At 38.5% G+C, this 22,806-nt stretch overlaps 1 protein-coding gene across 1 annotated transcript in view; it reads left to right on the top strand.

The window, feature by feature from the left end:
• The window catches only part of RIN2 (Ras and Rab interactor 2), a 249,154-nt gene that overhangs the window by 166,929 nt on the left and 59,419 nt on the right, over positions 1-22,806 (top strand). The window contains exon 4 of the mRNA XM_044663428.1: positions 13,369-13,469. Within this exon, the coding sequence (XP_044519363.1) occupies positions 13,369-13,469 (101 nt within the window). The remainder of the gene's footprint in view (positions 1-13,368; positions 13,470-22,806) is intronic.

Consider the following 22,806-nt stretch of genomic DNA (forward strand, 5'->3'; position numbering starts at 1 on the left):
TCCTTCTTCCTACAGATGAAGAAACTGAAGCACAGAGAAAATGACTTATCCAGAGTGACATGAATTTTAAATAGCAGATGTAAAACTACCATTTCCATTACTATTGTTCCATTGATCTTTAAGGCACTCATCCTATATCATGTATCTTCCCTCCTATGCCATGGTCTCCTTAATAGAGCTTAGAAGGGGCAGCTGGGTGGTTCAGTGTTTTGAGAGCCAGGCCTTAAAGATGGGAGGCCCTAGGTTCAAATCTGGCCTCAGACACTTCCTAGCTGTGTGACCCTGGGCAAGTCACTTAACCCCCATTGCCTAGCCCTTACCACTCTTCTGCCTTGGAACCAATACACGGTATTGATTCTAAGTCAGAAGGTAAGGTTTTTTAAAAAGAATAGAGCCTCAGGTTCTAGTACAGTGCTCTGCACAGGATTTTTTGATGATTTAATTTGGTTTTAATTCTCTCCAAGCTTCTGGCTGTCTTTCCACTAATCTCACTGTTAATTTACAGTGCTAAGAAAAAGTTAGACGGGGTCAAAATTCAATCATTTATTGAGTTCTTGCAGATTTGACATCAGAGGAAAATTAAATTATTATTATTAATTAAAATCCTGTTTGGGGGATTTCAGTAATCAATGCTAGTCCTTAAATGAGTGAATAGTTTTGGTTTTACACAAAATTTGGAGGATAGTGACATCTTTTTGGTTCTCTGTTAAATACTGCTCAGCATAGACATTCTTAGTTTTAAAGCTCAGTCTTCTTAAATGTCTAAAATAGAAATGCTTCAGCCAGCATATAAAAGAAACTGAATGTGGGTGTGACTCCTCAAAAACACTCCTGGGCAATCTCTGAGCCTTAGAATGCTGTAAGATGGTATGAATAGAACTATTTTGGTTGGTACCCACTGATTAAAAGGCAGAGACCCCCATATGGATGCCTTTTTAATCCATTTTTCTCTTAGGGCCCAGAATAATCTTCTTCATACATAGATCTGATGTTGCCATTCTCAAAAATTTTCAGGGGCTCTCTATTATGTACTATGTGAAGTTCAGGCTCCTTTGCTTGGCCTTATGTTCAACTTTTTCCCAAATCTTGATCTTCTATGTGTTCTACAATTTAGCCAAACTGGATTATAATCCAACCCCTAAAGACATTTTGTACTTTCTCATCTCCAGGTCTGTGTCCACATTACTTTCTGAGCTCTGAAGTAAGGAAGACCTGAGCTTGAATCCTGTCTAAAACACCAGCTCTATGACCTGAAACAAGTCACCTAGCTACTTTCAGCCTCAGTTTCTTCATCTGTAAGATGAGATAATAATTGTATGCACTTTACCAAGTTGCTGTGAGGATCAAATGAGATAACATATATAAAGCACTTTTGAGATCTTAATGTATATAAATGCGAGCTGCGATAACTTTACTCCCTCCAGTCTTCAAAGACTTCCTCAAATGGTACCTCCTCCTTGAAGTTCCCCTTCATTCTCCTTCTTCCCCTTTCAGGAAAGGATTTTTCTTCTCTCAGACTTAACATTGCACTCACTTTGCATTTATAATGCATTCATCTGGTGTATTTTATATTATGGTTTTCTGGGTAAAGGCCTAACCTAACCCCGCATTAGACTATAAATTCCTTAAGGACAGGAGCTATGTTTTATATAAACTTTATATCTTCCCCAGGTTCTAACACATTGCTGTATATTAAGTATCACTTATCTGTCAAATTGAATTAAATTTAATTGACTTATATTCACTTAAATTGAGTCCTGGTTGCCTCTAAGATAGTTCATAAAGGGTGAAGGGAAGGGAACAAGTATTTATTAAGTGCCTACTATGGGCCAGGCAGTTTACAAATCATTTGATCTTTATAAGTTGGGACCTGAATGATTTCTATTTTATTAGATAGAGCCATGTAGCTAGTGAATGTTCGAAACTGAATTTGAACTCAGGTCTTCCTGGCTCAAGGTCAGATAGGCAATGCCAGGCCTGAAGTGAGGAAGAGTTCAAATTTGGCCTCAGATACTTACTAGCTGTATCACCCTGGGCAAGCCACTTCATCTTGCTTGCCTCAGTTTCCTCATCTGTAAAATGAGCTAGAGAAGAATCTGGCAAACCACTCCAATATATCTGCCATGAAAACTACAGATGAAGTTAAGAAGTCCGACATGATTGAAACAACTGAACATTTCCTGACTCAAGGTCCAGTGCCCTGTCCATTTCACCACCTAAGGATGTAAAGGAGAGGTGTCCCCATCATAGCCTAATCATTTCCAAGGAGAAGTGTTATTTTTGAGGTTTGATCTCTTTAATAAAACTAAAAGAGTGTCAGAATACCAATCAACAATCTTTTTCTGGGCTTTCTTAAAGGTGACCTGATGAAAGGGAATAGATAGAATAGTTCGCCAAAGTGAAAGAAAACTGAAGGCTCCCTAGGTCATTTTCAGATGTCTGACCTCTATTATACTTTTCCCACACTCCTGGTTTAAAGACTTTGTCCTGTCAGCTCTGTTTCCTTTCTTTTCCAAACCAACTGATAATAGCAGGAATGTGACAGGCATGTAGAATTTGCTTAATCACCAAGAGTTTTATGTTAAGTAAAAACAATCTCTGTCCCTTAAAAATTGTGTTTTGGGCTTTTTCCTTTTCTACCTTAGTTGTGGGTCCTATTACCCACCAGGGAAAAAAAACTATTTAGAATTAATAGCAATATCAATAGTAGAGGGAAGTTTTTTTCTGGAAGAATGAAATTATTGAAGATTTGGTTGTGGGGGAGGTATATACATGTGTGTATGTATTTGTGTAGAGGAGGGCTACCAGAGTCCTTTATAATATATTCACCCAATCACCCCATGAACCTTTATTTAAGGGCCTGCTATGTGCCAAGAATTTTGGTGGGCAGTAGAAAATAGAAGACAGGCATTTCTGAGGCCAGTCTAGATTAGGACCCAAACTCAAATCAATCAACCAAATATTTACTGGAAATGATTTTGTGTTCTTCTGTGTTCACCAAGGTATATGGTGCTCTAGGGAATACAGAAATGTGCTTCTGTCCTCAAGGAATTTACGCATCTGATCTGGAGACACATGGAACTATGTTGAATAAAGGTGTGGTATATGATTCAGTGATTAGCTGTGAGATTTTGATAGGAAGATAACAGGAACTGATATTACTTCAAGGCCTCTCCTATCCATGACCTCTAAGACCTGCCTACTTCCTGAAATAACAGCCTCAGAGTTTCATCTTCAAGATTTGGAGATCCAGCTAAAATCCCGATAGCCTTTGTTAGAGAGACATTTTATACTGTCATCATTTGTTTCTTATTATAAAATATGCTTCTGGCAATTTTCCACTTCACATATTGCTTTTCATACATGTCTAGCCTCAAGAAAACTAAGAAAAGCTTATAGGATTTTTAAAATAGCCCCTTCTTTTTTCTCTTCCCCTCCCTAGTTAAGGTAGCTAGGTGGCACAGTGGAGTCAGGAAAACCCGAGTTCAGACCTGGCTGTAGACATTTAATGGATATGTGATTCTGGATGCATGGGACAGAATAGAGTGTGCTCTTCTCAGAATAATCATTTAGCTTATAAAAGTTAATTTGTTACCTTTTTGTTGGTTGAAGACTCAGAGACAGGCTTGGGAGGGAGACTGTTGAAGGACAGAAGGAACAGCTAGCTTCATTGCTTCTCTTGCCTCACCTGAGTTGGATTGGAAGCATGGGTGTTTTAATTTGTAGGTCAAACTCTGGTGCAGGGGCCTAACGGGAGGAACCTTGTGTATATATTGCCTGTTTGCTGCCTAGTCAGTCAGCACTTCTTAGCCCATCATTGGTGTGCTTTCTTTCATGAAAGGGAATAAACAACTGCTTCTTTTTACTCCTACCTTCTGACTCTGATTTTGTTTATTTGAGTGTATGGGGCACTGGTGCTCATTTTTGAGTGAGCCAGTGGTATCTTATAATAAATTTGTATCCCATATATGGACAAGTCACTTTACCTCTGTCTCAGTTTTCCTAACTATAAAATGAAATTAATAATAGCGCCTCCTTCACAGAGTTATAAAGATAATGTTTGTAAATTGCTTAGCACAGTGTCTGGCTCATAGTAAGCACATTTGTTCCTTTTCTTCCTTATTTATAAATCTGAAATACATAGAGAATTCACACAGGTGAACCTCCTGATATCTAGAACTCTTTCCCTTCTCCAGATCTCTCCCTTATTAAAATATTTCATGGCTCAGCCTAGGTCAGTGATGGCAAACTTTTTAGAGATGGAGTGCTGGGCCCCACCTCCCAGACTGAGTGCTGTGCCCACCCCCACCCCCAGAGACCATATGCCTTGCCCCTTCCTCCAGTACCCACATGCTGGGTACACCTACCCGCCCTTTACCCTACACAGGGGAGGGAGGAAGCACTCCCATTGGGCTGCTGGGCAGAGGGGTGGGTGAAGTGAGGAATGTCCTCATCTGCCAGAGGGATCTGCTCCCTCCAGCTCTGCCCCCTGTGAGCTGCCCACCTAACCCCCTGTGTGCTCCCATTGGGCTGCTGGGTAGATATGAAAAAATGTCATCAGACACGGTGGGGAGGGTAAGGGAACAGCTCAGCCCAAGTCTCTCTGCCTTTCTAGTAACAGACTCTGGCAGGCCAGGGGGCAAAAGGGGTTGGGAAGGGGTCAGCGAAGGCAGCCTTGTGCCCACAGAGAGCATTCTGTGTGCCATCTTTGGCACCTGTACCATAGGTTCACCATCACTGGCCTAGGTGATAGTCCTTCCAAGAAGTCTTCGTTGATTGCCCAATATTAGCAGCTTTCTCTGAGTTAGCTCAATTCAAGAATCATTTTTTGAGTGCCTACTGTTGCCAGGAACTTTTCCATGTGGGGGAGATAAATACAAAAATGAAATACAGTAGCCTTCCTCAAGGAGGTTACATTGTTTTAGGAGGAGGGGTATGTACATGTACACAAATAAATACAAAATATATACAATAAAAGAGACATACAAAGGGGCAGCTAAGTGTCTCGGGCCTAGAAATAGTCTGGCTTAGAGATGAGAAATCCTGAGTTCAAATCTAGCCTCAGACTCTTCCTAGCTATGTGACCCTGGAAAAGTCACTTAACTCCAATTTCCTAGCCCTTACTGCTCTTCTGCCTTAGAACAGCTACTTAGAATCAATTCTAAAAGAAAAAGTAAGGGTTTTTTTTTTTTTTAATGTATACAAAGTATTTTCATGGTGAGAAGGCAAATTATTTTATGTTTAGTTGGGTGGTTCTATTTCTAGACCCCAGAAGAAAGTGTAACCTAGGAGAACAGAAAGCTTTATTTTTATCTTGAAACCCTCAGGGTTAGCACAATCTCTTGCCCAGATTAGGTGATAAGTGATGAATTAAATTAGATTCTGTGTGAGGACTCAGCTACTCCTTTACTAATTGCATAAAGGATCTTGGGAAGTCTTTCCAGACCCAAACTGCTTAAGTACTTAATTGAAATTGAAAAGACTAATAGACACACAGTTTAAAAAGTAGAATTAGCTAGGCTGAAGTTAGAGAAGGAAAACCATTGGCAGATACTTTAAAAGTGGGAGGAACCCAGTCCAGCTTTCCTTAGTCAAAAGAGCTCAGTTTCTCTGTAGAGCAGGGGTCGGCAACCTTTTTGGCCTAGAGAGCCATAAACGCCACATTTTTTAAAATGTAATTTCGTGAGAGCCATACAAGTGCTCACAGTGCTCACTCCTGTAACAGCGCCTGAAAAAAATTAACTTTATGGCTCCTGCAGAAAGAGCCATATCTGGCCCTCAAAAGAGCCAGATATGGCTCGAGAACAAGGCAGATGAGAAGCAATTGTGTCTTGTCCCCAACCTGGAAGAAAAGGTAAGAGCATGGGAGAAAGGAAGGTTAGATGCTAGCAATGGAAAGAGATTTTGGAAAGAACTAGGCTTGTAGCTTGGGCAGCTCCCTTATGGGATTCAATTTAAGTGAATTCAAATCAACTTAAAATATGCATTATGCATTTTATATATTCACATATATACATGCTATAAACACAAACACACATATATATACATACATATATATATATATAAATATGAGTGTATGGGGCAAGGTGTTACAACCTAGGGAAGATAAAATTTATATAAAAGATACAAAGTTTATGTAAAATGTAGCTCCTGCCCTCAAGGTAACTCCATAGTTGCCTGAAATACAGTATTCCCCTTAGATACTCATGAAATACATATTTTTGCCCTTGGCTTGAGATCTGTTACCATTCTTGGACTGGGTTTTGGCATGCTACAGGATAGGAGAAATTTTATGTTTCTGAGGATGAAGAATGACTCATTTATTAAACAAACATTAGTAATCATGTGAGCAAGGGACTGTGTATTTACAAAGTTTTTAATCTATATCTCAATATGATTTACTTTATATATTTAAATTTAAATTTTATTTATATATTTATGTTAATTATATATATACACATATATATTATATATATATATATATATATATATATATATATATATATATTTTTGCTAGGGAAGGAATCTGATCTAGTGGCATTTCCCTATTTACTGTTCATCAAACAAGATACTCCATCTTTGGAGTCTGTGCCTTTTTACTGACTCTTTCCATTCCATCCCCATTTCTAGAATTCTCTCTCCTTTTTATTTCCTCAAATCCCAATTGAAGTCTGGCCTTCTGTCTCCCCTTATTGATGGTGGTACATTCCCTTCAAGATAATTCCAATTTATTCTCTATATAGCTTGTTTGTATGTATTGTTTGATTGCTGTATCCTCCCTTTAGATTGTGGGCCCCTTGAGAACAAGGGCTATTCTTTCTTTTGGGGGGTTTTGGGTGTATTTCATTTTTTCCTTTTTTTGATTTTCCAGGACTTAACATAGTCCTTGGCACATAATAAATTAATATTGCAAAATTAAAAATGCTTGTTTATTTGACTTGACAGCTTGGCTGGTGGGAGTTCATTATGAGAATAAGTTAATAGCAATTACTAACACCACTGTGTTCAGAAAAAAAGATGTTTAATCAATCAATAGACACTTATTGATCATTATGTGCCAGGTTTTGTCAAAGGCCCTTAGGGAAGATGGGGAAAGGAACATTAATTGAAAATTGCTATAGTTTCTTTAATGATGACACAATTTTTAAAAATATTTTTTCAATCAGAAATAAATCTTCCTTTTTCCTCTTATGCCTGAAACACACACACACATACACATACATACATGCCTGTGCACACATGCACGCTAATTGAAGGGATAAACTAAATAAATTGAAAGAATCCTTGTTTCAAACAAAACATATTTCCACAATGGATGCATCAAAAAAAAAAAAACTGATGCCTTATTCTGCACAAGTCTTTTTCTTGTCTATCAGATGGGTAGCATGTATAATCATTAAGTCTTCTGTGGTTGATCATTTCATTAATCAATGCAATTCAGAAACTGTTAAACATATGTGCTGGGGATACAAATAACAAAAAGGCAGTTCCTGCCCTGAAGTAGCTTACAAAATAATGAGGAAAGAACAAAAGAAAGTGGAAAAGGGCAAGCAGATGGGGACTATGGTGGGGGGTAGGGGTCAGGGGATAGAGTGGAAGATGTCCTCTGCAGTAGTAACCAAGCAGAGCTGCTTCAGTTGGAGAATGGAGTTAGGAATAAAGGTAGCCTTTGGGAAGAATTTACTCCACCACCCTGTAGCCCTTCAAACTTCCCTGAGAGGTAACTGAGGAAATTGGCCAGGGTATTATCAACAGCCTGGTGATGAGATTTCAGGTGATCTTATCCTGGGATTGAAATGACCAGTAGTTTCCTGGGAACTGATCAGAGTTCCTGGTTCTTTGCTTCTTTGCCATAACAATAACCTTAATCACTTTTCTTGAGAGCAGTATGAAGTGATGTCACTAGGCCTTTGAAGTAGTAGTAGAAGTGGACAAAACATGAAAAGAAGCTAAAAAGTTTTACTATGGTTTTTCCTAACTCCTCTTTTGTACACTATCTTTGTTACCTTACCATGTGTCAAAGGAAATTAGCAAGTTTCTCTCTGGATTCAGTTGGTTTGCAGATAAGGTGCCACCACTCCTGAAAATGGACGATTTGGCAACAGAATAGTGGGGAGGAGATAAGACCTACTGGCATCACCATTCAGTCCTTCTCTCCCCTTTTCCTCTAGGGAGGGGAGGAGTGGAGATGCCCAAATGAATGATTGGGCAGTGGTCAAGGAGCAAAAGATCCAGCTATATTTCAGAGATTGGTTAGGATCAGAGAGGTCTGGTATATCTAGAGCTATCCTCAGAAATGTAAACTAGGCTCAGATCTTCCTAAGATTGGCTATCACCCCAAGGCCAGTTCAGACCTAAGCTTTCTTATTTGAAATGTTACCTGGACTAGAGGGATGATCGTAGTTAAATACCACTCATCACTACTCATTTTTGTTCATTTATTAAAGCCCTTTGTGTGTGATGTTCTGTAAAAATATGGACATAGATATGATAGCAGGTTGTCATTTAAACAACGAAAAATAAAGATTTTGTTCTCTTGTGAACTAACTATAAAAACGTATACAAATGGTTATAAGTGATAATATCTAGTATTTATATAGTACCTGCTATATGCCCAGCACTGTGCTAAGAACAAAGATTTCATTTGATCCTTACAACAAATTGGGAAGTAGGTGCTTTTATTCCCATTACTGATAGGAAAGGTATGTGGGCTGCTGAAGCAAGCACCCATTACTGATAGGGAAACTGAGACAAAAAGAGGCTAAGTGATTTACCTCTAGTGGATAGAATGCCAAACCTGGAGTTGGGAGGACCTGGGTTGTTATTTTTAAAAATGATGAAGGCCGATATTAAAAGGGAAAATAGTATTTTAATAAAAGCCATGCTGATAGAGATAAATTATTAGACTACGCGCCTGTAAGAATTCAAACTACCGCCTCAGCCATTTTACATTTTGTACCTTCACATGCTCAGGTAACAAAAGGGCCGCCTCTCCTGACTCCAGGAGTCTTATCCCTTCTCTTACATCATCATGCTTCCTGTCTGCTTCCATTTTTACAAGAGGAATCATGGGAAATGTAGTTTTCCAAAGTCCCCTAAAATGTCCACAGGAAGTTTGTCATATATCTACATAGCTTAAGACTCAAATGAGCCCCAAATAGCTCTTAAATAGAGTCCCAGAAATTCTAAATAACACAGGGTTCAAATGTGACCTCAAAGATACTTCCTAGCAGCGTGACCTTAGGCACATCACGTAACTGGATTGCCTAGCCCTTGTGCCTCTTCTGTCTCAGAAATGATTCTAAGACAAAAAGTAAGGGTTTAAAAAAAAAAAGCTGCCCTACCCCATATCCCTTCTCTCTCTGGCTCTGGTTTGGTGACCCCTACATATATGCTAAAAAAGTCAGGAGTTAGGGTGTGGAGTAACATGGAAAATGCAGGAAAAGAAAGACTTAAACTCTGCTTTTATTATCTTTAAGACATCCTCTCCTCTTCTGTCAATTGTTGAATGCAATCCATGTTTCTTCCTAGGAAGAAGCCCATTTTGGGATGTGGGGAAGGAAGGAACAATATTAGGGGAAAGAGAAAGAAGAATCTCTTCTTGTAGTAGGAGGGACTGGACAGAATAGAGTGGGAAGGGAGATAAAGCTCAGCCCATCTCTCCTGTTTCCTTGGGCTCTTACAGCCTTTTGGTTTCATTGGAAAAGAGAACCTTCATCACTAATGTACAATCTTGAACTAACTGATAATAAAATGGGATTGTTTGTTAAGTGTCTGAGAGCAGGTTTAAACTCAGGCCTTGACTCTAGGCCCACCACTCTATCCACTGTGCCACCTAGCTAAGGCAAATTTGAGTGTTAATTTTACCTGCCTTGAAGAACTGAAATGAGGAAAGCATTTTGTAAATATCATGGCTCTAAATAAATGTAGATTGATTATTAAATGTAGAATTATGAGGTAGATAATAAACAGAAATGTGGATCTGCTGTTGTTATTAATGATGGAAGACTCTCATTTAAAGAAAGTGTTCACCTTCATAATTTCTTGAATCATATGATAGCAAATGTTTCTATTAAAAAAACAAACAAAAAAAAAGAATTCTATGTGAAACCATGAATCTCTCTTACAGCTTTTTAAAAAGCACCTAAGTATATATTTGGGGTTTTTTAAATATATATTAAATATAGCACAATAACAACATTGCCCTGCTTGTCTCTGCCCTTGTCATCATTCCTATTCATTTTGGTAAATGTTTGCATACACCCCTTATGCTCTGCTTCATAAGCTCTCTTTCCTTTTTTCTGTTAACATTTCCTCTTTCTCCTTCTTTCTCTCCTTCCCTTTCCCTTGAATTAGTTTTTGTCTTCTTTTCTTCTCTTGCTCTCTTCATTATGCTGTCATTTGAAAAGGAATAAAAAGGTTGGGGAGTAGATTGAAAAATTGAGGGAATGAATGGTGGATTGGTGCAAAAATTGGAGTCAGAGGTAAAAAGAAGTCTTAGTTTCAAGTCTTAATTCTGCCATCTTAATTCCAAAATAGGTGATATGTGCAAGGTAGTATTCAAGGCACTAGGGATAAAAAGAAAAAATACATTTTATTAGAAGAATATTTGTTGTTTGGTTATATCCAACTCTTCATGACCCCATGGACCATTACTATCCATGCATTTTTCTTGATGAAGATAAAGGTTTGCCCCTTCCTTCTCTTTTTGTCAAGCAATCAGAAGTAAAATAACGGGCTCACGGTCATATAACTGAGGCTGGATTTGAACTTGGGTCCTTCCTGATTCCAGGCCCAGAATTATTCAATGATCCATCTAGTTGTCTTTTAGAAGAATATTCATTCTGAGATAATATATACAATACAAAGTAATTTGAGAAGTTTGGGGAAAGTGGGGAGTGAGAAGAATCTGGGAAGATTTCCCTTGAGCCTGGAATGTACTCCCTCATTTCCACTTCTTAGAATGCCAATTTCTTTTAAAGCCAGTCTCAAGTGGTACATCTTAAATCATACCATCCACTCCTTAGTGCCCCATCCCCAGTCAATTTTCTTGAAGTTGAGGCCATATAGTCTAATTAATAGAAGAGCTGGCCTCTTAAGTCACCTAGTGCCTAGTTTCATTTCCTACCTTGGACACACATCAGCTGTATGATGACCCTGGGCAAGTCATTTACCTCTCAGTGACCTAGACTTTTAGATTATAAATTTGAAAATTTGCACTGATAGAAAAACTGATGAAACCAGCGTTTCAGTCATTATAGCTATTGCAATGTACATTGTAATATATAATACAATATATGTGTGCATGTTTTCTTTTTTTTAAGTCCTTGCCTTTGGTCTTAGAATCAATACTGTGTATTGGTGCCAGGGCAGACAGTTTCAGCTAAACAGTGGAAGTTAAGTGACTTGTCCAGGGTCACACAGATAGAAACTGCCTAAAGCCAACTTTGAACCTAGGACCTCCTGTCTCTAAGCCTGGCTCACAATCCACTGAGCCACTTAGCTTACCCCCATGTGTGTATTCTACATATATTTCTATGTATAGATTCACCTGGATGGCATATAAGTTCCTTGGGAACTGGTACTGTTTAATTTTTGTCATTATATTTCCAATGCCTTGAGTACATAGAATGAGGGGCTGGACCTGTTGGCCAATTTATATAAATAACTCGCAGGTGTTATTACCTATTGAAAGACTCCTTTTATCAATGCAAGCTAATATCTTCTATAATTTATAGTCATAAAGAGTTCCCTAAAGCACTGAAACCCAAAGATTTGCCCAGGGTATAGCCAAGATGTGAACCAAAATCTAATAGCATTTAAGGCCAGCTCTTTCTACTATGCCAGACGACATCTTCAAGTATTAGGAAGTTGATAAATGCTTGATGATTGATTAAAAGAGGTTGAAATGTGAACTTATCCCTATAGCATCTTAAGGATTCTGAGATATAGAGGCAGGGAAGGAGCATATTCTAAGCTTGAGGGAGATCCTATGTGACACATTGGTGCCTGTGCTGTAATGCGGTGATGGCAAACCTATGACACACATGTCACAAGTAGCCATTTTTGATGACACGGAATACAGAGAAGAATGGGGCCACATGCCGAGGATAAAACATTTGCTGTAGTGCACTATAGATGACAATTCTACCTATATTAATTTACCTATTTTGGTTTATTAAATACAGTTATATATTATAATTATACAATTTTGTTATTTAAACTATAAATATCATGACATTATGGTTTTTTTCTCGAAGTGACACACCACCCGAGTTACCGAGTTATGCTTGTTTTTTTGGCAAATTTTGACACACCAAGCTCAAAAGGTTGCCCATCACTGCTGTCATGCCAACTTCAGGGAACTATAAAAAGCTAGCAAATATTTAAGGTTTGCAAAGTGCTTTAATTATCTTATTTGATTTTTATAACAACCCTATAAAGTATGTTCTGTTATTGCTCTCATTCTTATACAGTGGAGGAAATAAATTGGAACAGAGTTTGAACACAAGTTTTTGTGATTCCAGGTCCCACACTCTACACTGTGCCACTAGTTCCCTCAATCAAGGAATCATAATAGGATCTTATGGCTGGAAGAGGCCACAGAGGCCATCTAGTCCAACTTATATCTTGTCCAACAAGAATCCTCATTACTTAGCTGTAGTCTGTCCATCCTTTGCCCTTCAATTGAGAGAACAAATAAGTTGAGAAGTGATAGCTGACCACTTTCACTGGAATGATTCTTCAAATAACTTTTCTATGAAATTTAAAGGAGATGCCAAGATTTCTGTCTTATTCCATGTAATCGTTATGCTGAACTGTCAACATGAGCATTTCCCTGATTCCATGCCCAATAAATGTATTTCAGTCTCCAGGAGAAGGCCAGACTTATAGGAGTTAATCATTAAACAGGGAGCCCAAGGAGTCTTCCTTTTGTTTCTGCACTTGATCTTTAAATTCTTTCCTTCTGGAATGGAATTTAAGACCTCATAATAAGGAAAAAGAAGTTCTGTCTTTCTTTTGGCAGAGTATGATTTGGAATTTATTTACAGTAATTTAAAATTTATTTTCAAATAATCTTTTTCCTTACTGAGAAACAAAACTGGCAGGATTTTTTAAAATATACCATGGAACTTAACACAAAGCTAAAGAAATTTAAGCACTTCCCTCTCTCTATTGAAGCCTGCCTAGTCCCATTGTTTTCCTTATTGTTAGAGGAAATTCATATAGCCCATGGGAAAGAAAAAAAAGAGAGAGATTTGTAATCTCTCTCTAGTTCCTATTGAAGTGAAGTGACTAAACTTGCCCAAGCCTCACGTCCACGCCTCTTCCACTTTCTGACGTCACACTGTTTTTGTCTTTGAATAGCTCATTGACACAATCGCCTCTGAGATCGGGGAACTGAAACAAGAGATGGTACAGACAGATGTCAGCCTGGAAGATGGACTGGAATCTACTGAAATACCCAGGTGATCCCAAACTCTCTTCATTCTGGAGGGGAAGAAATAAAGGCTCAATGAACTGCCTTAGTTAGGAGAGTTGGGGTTTGTGATCTATGGGAGCCTCACTGCTTTAGAAGTCCTTGGAGGTAGGAGTGGCTTATGACTAGATGTTGTATGTTTGTTTTAATTGCTTTGAATGCCTTACCTGCACTTGAACTTTGCTCCCTTCTAATTGCCCCTGGCACTGGAACCTAGAAATCAGAAATTAGATCGCACAAGATTCCGCCTAACAAACTCCATTTGGTGATTTTGGAGAAGAAGTTCAGATAGATTCTTGTAGGCTGATTAGAGTTAAGTCTGGCTGTTGTTAATGCTGAGAAGATTTAAAGAAAAGCACAAAGAGGAGTCTTTTAGTATTTTTAACTCATAGTAAAATAAAGCAAACCTTTTCATGGTCCACCCAAAATAATCAGCCAAAGCCAAAGTGTTTACTAACCAACAAAAGAGGACGGGGCTTGGGCCAGAAAGCACTAGAAAGGACTCCAAAGTAGTGTTGTGAGGATTGATTTAGGAGGCAGCGGCAGGCACACTGCTGAAATTTGACAGATTGTTACAGTGATGGAAAGAGGTGAAGTGGATGTCTTAGAGTTTGGAGTTTTTTACACAGTCTTCACTTTACAAAGAAGGAAACTAGAAGATATTCATAATGAAATAAGGGAAAACATTCGAATTGGGGATACGCGTAACCATGATTCTTAGGCCTACAGTAGCCTTATATCAGCAACTGAGTCTTCTGCCTGGGCAGGTACTGACACTGTTTAATCATCTCATCCTGAAGATCAGGTTTATAGAGTAGATGTTCCTGACCAGTGGGGAGAAATGAAACACTAGAGGAACCCAGTAAAGGCAAACCCTAGTATTCTAGCAAGTTTCAAACCAGCCAGACTAGTCTGCTGAGGTATTGTGAGGGGGAGATAGCACAGCCCCAGGGAACAGCTAAAAGGTTGCAGCCATTTCCTTTGCAAATCTTATTTCCCTAGAGGAAATTCTGTGTAACCAGATGGTTGGCTAGGCTATGGAAATGAGGGTACTGCATAAATTCAAACTGTAGGAAAGTCTTATGAGTGATAATAATGGCCTCCCTGGAGCCTCAGGACTTTGTCTTGTATCTGATCTTTAATGCCCTTATCATCATGTGATTGCATATTCTGGTTATCTTTTGGGCCTATCTCCCTATTTGATTGTAAGTTCCAATGCCATAATGTAAGTAAAGCACTTTGCAAACTTGAAAACATTTAAGTAAAAGGCAGGTATTATTATTGCTATTATTCATTAGAGGCTGTATGTCTACAAGCTGCTTCCCTACTGTCTACAAAGGTGCTCTTGTCTCCCATCTTCAAAAACCCTTTACTTCAGCTATCCCCATCAGCTAATATATCATTCTATATCTCCGCTCCTTTTGGTGGCTAAATTCCTTGAGAACCCTGTCTACAGTAGGGACCACTACTTCCTTTCCTCTAACTCCTTAACTGTTTTGCAGTCTAATTTCTCACCTAAACCTTCAAATGAGAGTTATCTTAGTGTTTTTTTTTTAGTCATGTCTGCTTTTTTCATGACTCTTTTTTGTTGTTGTTGGGGAGGGGAGGGGGGCGCTTTCTGGGCAAAGATAACTGGATTGGTTTGCCATTTCATTCTGCATCTCCTCTTACTGATGAAGAACCTAAGGCAAACAGGATTAAGTGGCTTGCCCTGGGTCACATAGATAGTAAGTGTTTGAGGCAGGATTTGAACTCTTAACTCCGTTCCCTGCACTGCCTAGCTGCCCCTGTAACCAAAACCAAAGTCACTAATGATCTCTTAATTGCCAAATCTTATGACTTATCTCAATCATCACCCTTCTAGATCTCTCTGCCATCTTTGACTTGATAGTCTTTTTTTTCCTCTCTAGGTTTTCATGACATGGCTCACTGGTTCTCTTCAATACTCTCAGACCTTTCCTTTTCTTTCTCCTTTGCTGGATTCTTATCCACATAACGCCACTAAAGGTGGGGGTTACCCCACGGCTCTATCCTGGACACTCTCTTTTCCCTTTTCACTTAATGATTTCATCATCTCTTGGAGTGTCAATGATCATTTCTATACATATGACTCTTGCTCTGATCTATTTACCCAAGCCCAACCTCTTCTGATTTTCAGTTATCTATTAGTCATAGGGACCTGAATATCCCAGGGACATTTTAAAGGATCCAAAATTGAACTCATTATCTCTTTTCCTCCCCTCTCCCCAAACTCTCTTCTTCCTAAATTCCATATTACTGCCCAGGGTACCACCATCTTCCCAGTCACTCAGGTGCAATCTAAATTTCATCCTTCATTCTTTACTAATCTGCCTCTCCCTATCCAATCAGCTCTCTAGTTCTGTCTACTGAGCACTAACATATATGACCTCTTCTCTCCTGACCCTACAATGAACCAATCTCTTTCTCACTCCAATCCATTGTCCATTCAGCTGTCAAAACTGATTTTCCTCAAGCACAGGACTGATTTTATCACTCTACTCACCATTCAGTAAATTCCAGATCAAATATAATGGCCTCAAGATCAAATATAATATCCTCTGTCTAGCTCTTTAAAACCTTTTATAACCTGGGCCCCCTTCTATCTTTCCAGTCTGATTATACCTTACTCCCCTCTAACTATTGTATAATCCAATGCTGACAAGAAACACCCATCCGTCAACTCCCTGCATTTTTCCTGAATCCCATACCTGGAATTCTCTCTGCCCCCATCTTCACCCTCCCTTCCTCATCGCCTACCCCTGGTTTCCCTGGGTTCCTTCATGTCTTAGCTAAAGCCCCACTTTCTTCAAAAAATTTTTCCCAGTCATACTTAATCTTTGTGTCATCCCTCTTGGGCTCCCCCCCAGTTTATTTTATATGTATATCCTGTTTGTATATGGGTACAAAATTGTTTACATGTTATCTCCCTCATTAAACTGTGGCCTCTGAGAGCCTTTCTTTGTATCCTAAATGCTTAGCAAGGTATCTGGCACATAGTAGGCACTTAAAAAAAAACAACTTAACTAACTGATTGACTTTCACTTCCCATCTCAGACACTAGCTGGTTTTATCCTGAACCAAGTCATTTAACCACGCTAGGCCTCAGTTTGCTCATCTGTAAAATGAGTGGATTGGACTTCATGTCCCCTGAGGTTCTTTTTAATGCCAGATCTATCATGCTATTAACAGATGTCTACTATATGCCAGGCATTAAGTCAAGATAATTATAAAAAAAGAGCTTGCATTCTATTGGGGGATGATAGGTATATTAATAACGTATTTGAGAAAGAATAAGAGGCAAAGCATTATTGTGGGGTGTGAGCCAGAGAAGGCGTCATGTAGGAGGTAGTATCCAAGTTGGGACTTGAAGGAAAGCAGAGACTACATTTCTAGCATCTTTGAAAGGGATTGATAGGAACAGAGATGTAAAAGGGCAAGATGAGAAGAAGCGATAGAAAGCAGTTCATTTTGATTGAAATAAAGCTAGAAGGTAACTTGGAGTCAGAGAGTAGAGGATCTTGCCAAGTTTGGGAATTGATCATTTTATTTAGTAGGCAGTGGAGGACCACTAAAAGTTTTTGGTTTTGTTTCATAGTAGAGGAATGACATTGTCATAGTAATATGTTAAAAAGATTATTCAAGAGGGTGTTTAGGATGAATTAGATAGGGAATGAATTATATAGTCAGTGAGACCTAAAGGAGGATGTTTTACTAGTCTAGATAAGAAGAGAATATGAAGGAATATAGTTAAAATAAGAATAGACAAGTGAGCTGGATGAGAAAGATATTATAGAAACCACGGGATTTAGCCACTGTTTAGAGGTGAGTGGTGAAAATGAGGAATGATTCCAGAGTTCTTTAACTCTAGGATCAGGCATGGGAGCCTGGGTGGTGCCATTAACAAAAGTAAAGAAGTTAGGGGGACTGGTAGATTTAGAGAAGATGGAGAGTTCCATTTTAAACAAGTTAAATTTGACAAGTTAAATTAAACAAGTTAAATCCAAGTAGAGTGACTTTTAGAAATATTGGAGTCAAACAGTAGGGAGAATGGGGAGCAGGATGGGTGTGGAGATCCAATTAGAACTCATTTGCATAGAGATTATTAGTTGAAGTCTTAGAAGTAGAGAATCTTTTCTTTTTTTTCTTTCTTTTTTTTTTAAACCCTTTGGAGATAGTTTCATTTAGAAAGCTATTAGGGATTGGAAAATAGATTACAATGGTTTGAGAAATAGGTGAAGTGGAGGCAGATGCTGAATATAGCTTAAAGGTGTGAAAGGTTCAACAGAATATTTTTTCAGATGAAAGACCATATATTTTTGGTTTGAGGAAAAGAGGCAAATAGAGTGTGAGTGACTGAAGATGCCTAAGAATGCAATAGCAACCAGAATTTTGAACTTGGAATGAGGACAATCTGAGTTCATATTCCAGCTCAGACATTAGCTATGTGACCCTGGGCAAGTCACTTGATCTTTTAAGCCTCATTTTTCTTCCTATAAATGAGGACAATAACAACATCTACCTCAGAAGTTGTTATAAGCACCAAATGAGATAATACAGAATCACTATAGAAAGGAGTTATTAAAGAACAAGGTCATGGATGGGTTAGATGGCAAAATAGGGCATATAAATAGACAAGAAACTTGAAAACATGTAAAACTACATTATTGTCAAGATTCTGAACATACTCAAAGCAAATTATGACCTCTCATCTATTCTGCTCTTGTTTATTGCCTTGTTATCTTTTTCTGTGGTTTCTAGAATTATGATCCACAACAAAAACAAATCCTCGTGGCTACATTAATTAGTTTTATCTTCAAAGAAATGTCATTGGAGTTATTTAAGAGAACTTTCAGAGATACCAAGATGATTTTTTTTTCTAAAACTGGATTAAATAATTATCTGTTACTGGTTAGAAGGCTGGACCTGCAATCAGGAGCACCTGAATTCAAATCCAGTTTTGTACTCTTATTAACTGTGTGACCCTGAGCAAGTCATTTAACCTCTATTTGTCTCCATTTCCTCATCTATAAACTGAGGATAATAATAGCCCCAACTTCCCAGGGTTGTTATGAAAATCAAATGAGATAATTGTAAAGTGCTTGGCATGTAGTGTTTATATATTTAAATGGTAGCTATTATTATTATAAGTAAAGCACATTTCAGACATAAAATATTATACAAATTATAGCTGTAACAAATAAAAATTGATCTGGAGGCTTAGCACCAGAGTTAGAAGTATTTATTAGTGAGGAGAGAGAGAAAGAGATTTCAGCTTTACTAAAATTGATTCTTCATTTGGCTGACTAAGGCCCTACCGCCATAGTAGCTGCTTGCCATAAATTAAGAGCCAAGAGAAGGGAACAGCCCAAAGTCAGCCCCATTAGGTTCAGAAGTCAAGAGCCTGACCCATATTCCCTTCCTGAACTTAAAAAACCCATTCTAGGCCAATGGCTTTCAAACATCATGCCACCTACCCTTCCTTGGTGATGTTATGCTGGTCCTCAAAGGTTGACACCAGGAGATACTAGGAGATGCCAGCATCAGGCAGTTAGATATGAAGTTATTCTCTGACACCCATGTCTCATCGTTAGGGTGCTGAGGGTTGGAGGTATTTTACTTCACTCATAGCTATTAATTATTCTAGCTCTTTGGATGGAAGACAAAATTCACCACTGTTTGACCTTAGGATAATTTGCTTTCTTTATTTTTGAACTGTGACATACAGAGAATGTATATTAATCCTTTTCCAATCACATCTTTGTTCATTTCTATCCTTTATTTCTTGAGCATAGGCCAGCTTTGGAATTCTTGGTGCCTCCAGTCATTGTCCTTGGCTTGGGCCCCTCCCATTCCTTCTTCTTGCCCATTGCCTTGACTAAAATCTATTGTTTTGGTCCAATTAAGCCCCCTTTGGTTTAATAGCACAATGAATTATTTCTCCTTAGAAAAGAAGAAGAATATCTAATGCAAATTTTATCTCCTAGATACCCAATCCTCCCCTGAGTTTCACTGGGTAGAATGAGTAGCAGTTAAAAAGATGGTTTTCACCAGGATCATCCAGCAGTGAGGGAAGTAGTAATTGAATAAATGAATGAATGAAAAAGCTGTATGAATGTGCAAAGCACTGTGCTGATACACAGAGAAAAGCAAGATAATCCCTACTCTCAAGAAACTCATATGCTTATAGAAGTGAAGCAAAATATGTAGGAGGCTCCAACTTCTCCAGACAGAAAGATCCTTGGGGAACAGTGGCAAACCAAACAGTAATATAAAACTATCTCTGTTTCTGATGTTGACCCAGTGCCAAAGACTTTGGGGAGAGCTTTCTTTTCAGTAGCTGTGGCTGTGAGGAGGCAGGGGCTATGTTGTCCTCATCATTCACTTGTTTTTCAGTCATGTCTGACTCTTGGTGGCCCAGCTGGGGTGTGCTTGGTTTGCAAGATACTGGAGTGATTTGCCATTTCCTTTTCCAGCTCATTTTATAGATGAGGAAACTGAGGCAAACAGGGTTAAGAGACTTGCCCAGGATCACACACTGAGGCCAGATTTGAATTTAGGAAGATGAACATTCCTGACTCTAGGCCTGACATTCTATTGTGCCACCTAGCTGCCCCATGGGGCTATTTAGTACCTACAGGAGCAATATCTCTCTCCAAAGGTTGTTTCTCTGGATTGAAGGCTTTGGGAGCCTGATTGGAAACAAGACTGATGGCGGAAATTTTTCTAGGGCAGCGAGGCTTAGAATCCAAGGCTTTTTCCATCAGGGTTTAAGGTGAGATGGGTCCAGATGGTGGCAGTGGATTGACTCACTTGGAACAGACTGTTTCTTGTCTGTCCCTCAGGGTGCCAATTGATTCAGCTAGGCTAGCTTGTTTCCCTTGTTTGTCAGTTTGTGAGGATGGTTCACCCCTTTTCCACAAGAATCATATCTCTGAGATTGAATGATAGCTACAGGTGCTGAGCTGAAAGCAGAACTAGTAGTCTGGGGCCACTACTATTCCTGGGACTCTTAGGGGATTACCTCCTGTTAGTGGCAATTGATCAGCATTTGGTGTTGGTGGTAGCAAAAATGGCAGACCCCCTTCTCCCCTCAATGACAGCAGCAGGGGAGGGCTTGGACATAGGGCCAGTGCAAAGGGAAGAAAACGCCATTCCTAGAAATCTTGGGTTGAGCATTCTGGGCTTTTTCCAAAGGAGTCTCAGGGGAGGTGGTCATCAAAGGGGTGGTTTGATTCATATCACATGTATCTTCCTGTCTCTCTGTCATGAAAAGAAGTTCCCCCAGGCGCACTTGATTTTTTAACGAAATATATAAATTGAGGTCCTCCTGAAGAAGAGTGGTGTAGGTAGCATTGAATGAGTGTGATGTAGCAATATGGATCTTTCATGTCTTGGACATTTTCTGTGGTTGAGGAAATTAACTACTATTATAAAACAGTTATTCATATAATTAAATATTAAGTGCATTTTCTGGAAGAGGATAGCATTATCCACATTTTGGGGAGATTGTTCAACAAAGGCCGTTTTTAAACTTTGATTTAGAGATTTACCCAAATATGGAGAATTCAGGTTCATGTGAGTCCAGAGAAGAACATTTTGTGAGATGTGACTCTTTGAGCAAGATTTGGTCATAGTTTGATTTGGTAATCAGACCAACCTTTTACCTTTCTCTCTGTGAAGGGCATGATAATCTACTGTCCTATGCCTCTACTCAGAGTTTGAGAAATTTCTTTGTATATATTTATATTTAAAACTTTTTGTACATGTTGTTTCTCCCAATAAAAGTAAGCTTCTTGAGGGCAGAGAATGTTGTGGAGTGTTTTTTTTTTCTTCTCCAAATCCCCAGTATCAAGTATAGTGCCCAGCACATAGTTAGGTACACATATTTGTTGTGTCGAGTGCTAGAAATGTGATTATTCTGACCTCCTCCTCCTTAACTGGCTCTGCTTTTGCTGGTGTGAAGCATTAAAGCAGAGATAATACTCTGGACTTTTCCAAGTAGAAGTCTTCCTCTAATTCTTTCTAATTCTGGGGTCTGTGGCTAATAGCCCATATTGCCTTTGAGATTTTTAGTGCCGATTATTTTTCAAGGTGTTTGCTGATTTCTCAGCAATTATGGAAATTCTCAAAATTATGGAAATAATAATTCATTGTCTCATTAGATCTAAACACTTGGAAGCTGGGTCCTATTGCTGATGGGCCTTATTGAAAAAACATGAAGCTGTGACACAGGGCCTTCATTAAGAAACTGATGAAATTTTCCTAGTAATTGAGAAACCAGCTTTTCTGATTTTTCTTACAATCCTTTTACCCTTCTTAACTGAGAAAGAATTGCTCCAGGCTGATTACAAGTCATTATTTGTCCTTATTAACTCTCACTGGGTTGAAGGAGAAACTATAGGCAATACTTCAACTTAGCTTAACAAGAGTTTAAAAACATAAATGTGGACATTCAGCACTTTGAAAAGAGTGAAGTTTAAAAAAGTAATACTTTTGGGGGCCTAATTCAGCATTTCCCAAATCCTTTGGCAAAAGAAATTAATTATTAGATAAGAGGTTTTAAAAAATATTACTATTATCAAAATATTACTAATATTTTCTGTTTCTTATATCATCATATTATCCCAAGTATCCCTTTTCCTCTCCCTCCATCCTATATAATACTGTATTTTCTAGAGAGGAGGGAAAAAAACCACCAATATAACTATTTGATTCATTAAAAAAATCCAAAAATATTGCCATTGCACCTGTGGACCTCTACCCTCCCCAAAGGGTAGGTTGAGAAATTCTTCTGATCTTTCGTCATCTTTATAATTTTGTTTTATTTATTTTTGATTTCTTGGCATCATTGTTCTTTCTATTTACATTTTTATAGTTACTACGTATATTGTTTTCTTGGTTCTGTTTACTTCATTCTGCATTAGTTCATGTAAATCTTTCCATGTTTTTCTCTGTATTCATCATATACATTATTATTATTATTAACCCTTACCTTCCATCTTAGAATCAGGCAATGGGGGTTAAGTGACTTGCCCAGGATCACACAGCCAGGAAGTATCTGCGGTCAGATTTGAACCTAAGACCTCCCATCTCTAGGCCTGACTCTCAACCCACTGATTACCCAACTACTCCCTGCATATGTTATTTCTTACAGCACAGTCATATTCAATTAACCTGCTCATACCAAAATTCATTTAACCATTCCTCAATTAATGAGCATCTATTTATTTCTAGTTCTTTGCTATCAAAAAAGTGCTATTATAAATATTTTGGAATATATGGGGCCTTTTTTCTTATGCATGGCT

This window comes from Gracilinanus agilis, chromosome 2, assembly GCF_016433145.1.
Source record: "Gracilinanus agilis isolate LMUSP501 chromosome 2, AgileGrace, whole genome shotgun sequence".
In the NCBI taxonomy this organism is placed as follows: Eukaryota; Metazoa; Chordata; class Mammalia; order Didelphimorphia; family Didelphidae; genus Gracilinanus; species Gracilinanus agilis.